Source organism: Thunnus thynnus, chromosome 17 (assembly GCF_963924715.1).
Source record: "Thunnus thynnus chromosome 17, fThuThy2.1, whole genome shotgun sequence".
Classification (NCBI taxonomy): domain Eukaryota; kingdom Metazoa; phylum Chordata; class Actinopteri; order Scombriformes; family Scombridae; genus Thunnus; species Thunnus thynnus.
In genome coordinates, this window is record NC_089533.1 from 2,367,150 (window position 1) to 2,373,839 (window position 6,690).

The 6,690-nt window shown below is 40.6% G+C and overlaps 1 protein-coding gene across 3 annotated transcripts in view; it reads left to right on the forward strand.

Annotated features, from left to right (window-relative positions):
- The window catches only part of taok2a (TAO kinase 2a), a 30,566-nt gene extending 23,967 nt beyond the window's left edge, over positions 1-6,599 (forward strand). For all 3 annotated transcript variants that reach the window (XM_067615695.1, XM_067615694.1, XM_067615693.1), the window contains exon 20: positions 189-6,599. In XM_067615695.1, the coding sequence (XP_067471796.1) occupies positions 189-1,088 (900 nt within the window). In that variant the 3' untranslated portion in view covers positions 1,089-6,599. The remainder of the gene's footprint in view (positions 1-188) is intronic.
- Positions 6,600-6,690: the final 91 nt, after the last annotated feature.

Consider the following 6,690-nt stretch of genomic DNA (forward strand, 5'->3'; position numbering starts at 1 on the left):
TAACAGCACTGACAGTATGAATACTTCAAATAAGAAAATAAAATACACATTTTAAGAAAAGCACCGGAAGAAAGGAATAATATAAAAGATTAAAATGACACCCTGCCCAGCGAGGAAGGCGCCGTTAACGCTCTGTTTCTTTGTGTTGTGGTGAATAACGGTGTGAAAATGTGTTTGTGTTCCATCAGATCGAGGAGGAGATGCTCTCTCTGCAGAACGAACGTTCAGAGCGGATCCGGACGTTGCTCGAGCGTCAAGCTCACGAGATCGAGGCCTTCGACTCGGAGAGCATGCGTCTCGGCTTCAGCAACATGGCGCTGACCGGCATCCCGGCCGAGGCCTTCAACCAGGGCTACCCGACCCCCAGCCCCTCCTCGGGCTCCAGCGGCTGGCCGTCGCGCCCCGTCCCCCGCTCGGGGAGCCACTGGAGCCACAGCGTGCAGAACTCGGTGGCGACTCCGTCCTGGCGCAGTCAGAACCACGGCGGAGGAGGCTTCAGCCGGGCCGAGTCCATCACCTCCTCCCACGCCCTCGGCAGGGACAGCGAGCTGAGCAAGAGTGGCCGGGGCCACCCCTCCTCTTCCTCCTCCTCCTCCTCCTCTCACCACCAGCAGCACTACCTCCCCCAGCACTACCAACACCACCAGAGCACGCCGCACCTGTACCGCGAAAGCCACGACCGCCATGACGGCAGGGAGCGCGAGCGGGCCAGGGAGTGGGTGGGAGGAGGGGGCCACTACTCCCATCACTCCCAGGGCCACCACCACCACCATCACCACCACCTCTCCTCCCACGCCTCCTCCCAGTCCCTGGCTCTCCTGCCTCCCCCGCCTCCACCTCCCCCCATCTCCCTCTCCTCCTCCTCTCCTCCTTCCTCTGCCTCCTCTTCTTCATCATCTCAAGGAGGCTACGGAGGCGGGGGCCTCGCCGTCAGGGGCCCCAGTCTGATGGCCCTCAGGAACAGCCCCCAGCCCCTGCGCAGGACGGCCTCCGGTGGTCCGGGGGGCGGCGGCAGCGACGGAGGGCTCAGTCGGAGCACATCGGTCACTTCCCACATTTCTAACGGGTCTCACCTGTCGTACTCATGAAGCCGCCGGCTTCTCCTCGCCGCTCTGATCTGTGAGCGTCGTTCTGCGTCTGTGAGAAACAAACAGGGCTACAAGCTGCTTCAGCTGAAGCGAGCAGACAGAAGTAGAACGAGGCTCATCTAACAGAGCGAAAGGGAGGAAGTGGTTAGGTTACATTTTTTAGATCTTTAAGAGGCTTCACAGATCTGACGCAGAGCAAATCGATCATTTTAAAAAAAAAAAAAAGCAAAGCCCCTGATTTAGAGAATTGAATTTTTATATCTCCTTTCTCGAAGTGTGTCGGGACTTTTAACAGTTCTTGATGCACAAGAAAAGAAAGAGAGGATACCCTTTCCTTTTTGGTTTTTGAGTCACTACAGAATAAGCAGCAGCGTTTTAATAAGAGAGCTCTGTGTGGAAGAGTCGGACTCTTCCTCAAACCGATGAAACAAAATCCAAAAATATATAAAATAAAAGTGGCTAAAATCTGAATCGGATATCATGTCCACATGTGAAAATGAGCCATGTGTTGCAGAATGAACAAGTCGCAGCACGTGAGATCCAACGAAAAACAAAGCTTGAGTACATTTGTTCATTCTGTAACACATTGAATCCATTGCACAGTATTGACTTTGTGCTGAGACAGTTTAACTGCCTGTTGGATCATTCTGAGAGGTTCAGGTGTTTATCGTCACAGCAGGTTTCACCTTTAAGGTTTAAATGGATGTTTTCTTTTTTTTTCGGGTTTCCAGTTTGGATCTTTGCAGGTATCTGAACCGAGCGAAAGTTGTGGAGCTTCCACTTGGCTAGCGGTGCTTTAAAAACCACTGTAACTATGTAAATAACGGTAAATTGTAAACCCAGTTTTTGATTTCTATGTGTTTCATACATTCAGTGGGGGCCGGGAGGGGGGGAGGACAGCACAGGAGTCGACCAAGGGAAGATTTCTTGAAAACACATTTCTTTTATTTGTAGTGATAAGATTCTGTATATGACAAGTACAAAAAACAAAAAAAACACTGCCATCTTCTTTGTTGGGCTGACCCAAGACAACTCTACCACTGCCCTTTAAGTCTTCTTAAAGAAACACGCAGACGGTTTTGGGGAATGTTTGCTGTTTTAACTGGAGTCAGAGGAGAAGATCAGTTTCAACTCTGAGTGTTCAGTACAGACGCTGCTCCAAGGAAACGATCAGTGTTTCCCAAAACCCAAGATGATGTCACCAAATGTGTTGTTTTGTCCACAACAACAAAAATATACAGTTTACTGTCATAGAGGACTAAAGAAACCAGAACACATACACATTTGAGAAGCTGTTATATATTTTTGGACATTATTTCTTTTTTAAAAAATGATTCAAAAGAATTAATCGATGAATTTTCTGTCAATCAACTAATCAATGCAGCTCTATCAATCTCTATACTGAACACACAGATGATGATAAATCTTCTCTGACTTCTGTTAACACACCAAATAAGAAAAAAAAAAATCTCCCAAAGCGACGGCGTGTTCCTTTAAAAGGAAGCTGCCAGAGAGTATTTTTGAGTGAGCCGAGCACTAAAATCTGCGTGCAAACGTTGCTGAAAAGTGGGTTATATATGTGTGTGTGTGTGTGCGTGTGCGCGTGAGTGTGTGTGTGTACAGCGCTGACAGCTTACCTACACCTCCACCTCCACCTCCACCTGTTCACCCACGTTCTGTCTGCATCTGTTGATAAGATGTACATGTGCATTAATGATTAGTACAATTCAGTGCATGGAACTTGTGTACAGATGGCATTTGTATGGATAACATGCACACTACCTATTTATATAAATGCATATAAATGTAAGATACCTGTTTGATGTAGCAGGTATGTTGAAGATTGTTCACTGTTGAAACACTTTTGACTTGCATTGTACTTACAAGTGTACATATAAGCACTAACTTTGAGACTGTGTTAGAGTAATAATAATGATTATTTTGTCACGTGAGTCATACCAATTTGTAATAGATGCAGACAAATAGATGCTATCATTATTATTACTACTACTGCAGTTGTAATATTTATGTTGTATGCTAATTTTTAAGTTTTTTTTTTTTAATGTAATTGCCAATTTTGACCACTAGGTGGGGAATACGCGCAATGTTACTGTGATAGAGCTATTAAAAAAAACAAAAAAAAAAACAATATTAATGTTTTTAAGGAGGACAAAAGGACTACCTTTCCCAGCATTCCTGTCGAGGTCTCAGGGGAAGAGTCTACTGGGCAGGGCTGCATTCTACTTTTTTATTTTTATTCTTTTTTTTTTTATTATTATTTTTGAGCCAGTATTAAAATGTGGAGCGTCCATAGTCGCATTCCCAGATTTTCACTACATTCGGTGCCGTGTTTTTATTTTAAAGTTCCTTTAATTTTAGTAAAGTCATTTTCAGAATAATTTGTGGGTATTTAACGGTTAATTTTTAAGGTCATTTTACGGAGAGAGAGAGTGCAATTTGGTACAAATTCTAAAGAAAAATCAGAAAAAAGTGTTAAGTCGATTTAGTTGGTCATTATATTTGTGTTTATATATTTAGTTTGACAGAAAAATTTGGTGTTCACTGTGTAGTTTTGTGTCAAACTACATGTTATCATATTATAGGTTGTTTCTTAAAAGCTCTCTAATGAGAGTATTTCCTGTATACCATCAAATCACATAAGAAATGTCCTGAGAATCAACAGTTACACAGCAGCTACTTTAAGGAAATTATTGGATTAAAAAAACAATATTCTAATATATGGTTTGACACACAAAACTACACTGAAAACAAAGTATTTTCTGTCAGAGAGTTTAATTTATTAAGAATCTTTGCTAATTTACAACTATGAACCAAAATATAACAACCAACTAAACCAACATAACACTTTTTCCCTGCTTTTCCTTTAATTTATATCAATTTGCTCCCCTTACTCTGTAAAATCTCCTAATAATTACTTTTCAATACCTTCAAATTACTCTGAAAATTTCCAGGAAATTTGTATAAAATTAAGGGACCTGTAAAATAAAGACTATTTTTATTTTTTTGCACTCTTTTGACACAGTGCGAAAGACTTTCCCAAAAATCAACAACAAAAAAGCCCCACTCCTCTTTTTCTAAATAAAAACACCTCATCATTTGATTTAGCACAGTCCGAATAGGTAGAAAATAAACAATCATCTGGTCGCTTTCTCCAGCCGTGATAAATAACTGATGTGAGATCTCTTGAAGTGTGTCTCCTGTCACGTGACTCCATCACTGCTGCAGAAAGTCGATCTGTGTGTGATCTGATGCTGTCTTTAGTTGTCATGTCTACCTCATTTGCACTGATAGTAAAAGAATGTTTGGGTGGGGAAGAAAAAGTAGACTTGTTAAAAAAAAAATGTTTGTTCCCCATATTTGTGCAAATGCTGACATTAAGAGATGAATGAGAACAGGGAGGAGAGAGCGGGAATCCAGAGTGGAAGCTGGAAAATGTTCCTTTTTTAATTTCCCCCTCCGCTGACGCAGCACTACAGGACATCATGCTGGACATTAATCCCATGTGGGGACGCTAAAAGACATTCAGGGTGAAAAACACATCACCTAAAATGTTGTTTTTGATTTGTGTGGAGGGAAATGTTCTGGTAGGAATCTGCAGTTTTTCTCCTGATCCTCAAACCCTCAAGAAATATTTGAACAGTGAGATTTCTTATTGCCAACTTTCTTTTTTTCCTTTTTTTTTAAAAAAAAATGCTTTTATTATTTTTTAAATGAGTTTCAATCAGTGCTGACCATTCCTTACTTGTGTTATATCTGCCAATTAAAGCTGCACTGGGTAAGATTTAAGTCTGAATACCTCCTGTGGCTGCAACAGAGAGAAGAGTCGATGCTGTAGATTCGCCCATTTGGCCAAAAGAGAACTTGTGTGGAGAGTCGATAACGTTGGTAGAAGTTGGAGTTTCCAGGTTATGTGTTGCACATGTAAAGATAATAACACAAACTGGAGTTTCAGAAAGAAATGTGACACATCCAGGTTTCTGATCGTTCTCTGTAGGAAATGAAGAACCAGGTTCCATGTAGACGTCATATTGTGGATCAAATCATAATCGGGATAAAACTCGATCGTACTGTAAACTGTTTACTGACAGTCTGGAAACTGACATCAGGGTCTCTATTTGTGTCTTCATGTTGTCAAAATCAACAGAATATTTTTGGGATATTTTCTTGTGGAGGTGAAATGATTAATTGATTAGTCAGTGGTTAGAAATTTAATCAGCAACATTTCTACAATTAATGTACGAAAGCACCAGTGTATAAGATTTAGTTGAATGACGTCTTCAAATGTTTTATTTTTTGAGCTGCAACTAACAACTATTATTAATCGATAAGTTATTTGGTCCATGAAATGTCAGAAAATAGTGAAATCTGTCGATCACGCTTCCGAAAGCCCAAGATGACATCCTCAAATGTCTTGTTTTGTCCACAACCCAAAGATATTCAGTTTACTGTCATACTAAAGGAAGGACTAAAGAAACCAGGAAATATTCACATTTAAGAAGCTAGAATCAGAGAATTTTTTCTCAAAAAATGACTCAAAAGCATAATTGATTATCAAAATAGTTGGCAATTAATTTAATATTTGGCAACTAATCGATGAATCGAGTCATTGTTGCAGCTCTTCTTTTGTTTTGTCCGACAAACAGTCCAAAACCCCAAAATATTATGTTCACAATGAGATTAAAAAAAAACAGAAGTTGGGACAAGGGAATGTTTGGCATTTTTGCTAAAAAACAAAAAAACGATCAAAACAATTGATTATCAAAATAGTTAATTTTCTGTCACGTTTCAGTCCAATGTAGGGCTTCAACGATTATGTTATAATTGATAAATTAAATATCAGAAAATGGTTTAAAATGCCCATACCAATTCCCACAATGTCTTGTTTTGTCTGACAAAGACAAAGAAAACCAGCAAATACATTCACTATAAATATTCACTTTTGAAAAGCTGGAAGCTGTGAAATTTTGGCATTTTGGCTTTAAAAAATTGTTGCTACGTTTCTGTCAACTGACTAATTGATAAATCGACTAATCATTTCAGCTCTAGTCCAAGAGTTGTTTAGGGGGAACTGTAGAGCTATTTCTCCTTTGTTCAATAACTCCTTGCTTCTGTTTGGGTCCATAAGTTTCCTGGTGCAGTTTTAAATGTTTCTGTGGGACAAACTCTTCCAGTGTTACTGCCTCAGCCTCTCGCCCCCCCCTCCCCCACCACCACCACCACCACCACCACCACCTGACTGTCCTGTTGTTTGTGGCCAGCAGATTGATAAACTGAGGAGCAGCTGTGATGATGATGATGATGATGATGAATATAGAGTTGGTGTTTGTGTGCAGAGCAGGATGGATGTATGTCTGTCAGACATGAAGACAAAAAAAAACAGCAGGAGGCCGGGTTTAAGATGTTCAGGTTCAATGCAGGAGGAGTGTCATAAAAATGACTTGTACAGAAACGTAACAAATAATTTTGGAGAAATAAATGAACAAAAATGGAGTTGTTGTCTTTGTGGTCTATTTACTTCAGTAAAAGTACCAATACAGTAATGTAAAAATATTCCATTACAAGTAAAAGTCCTGCATGAAAA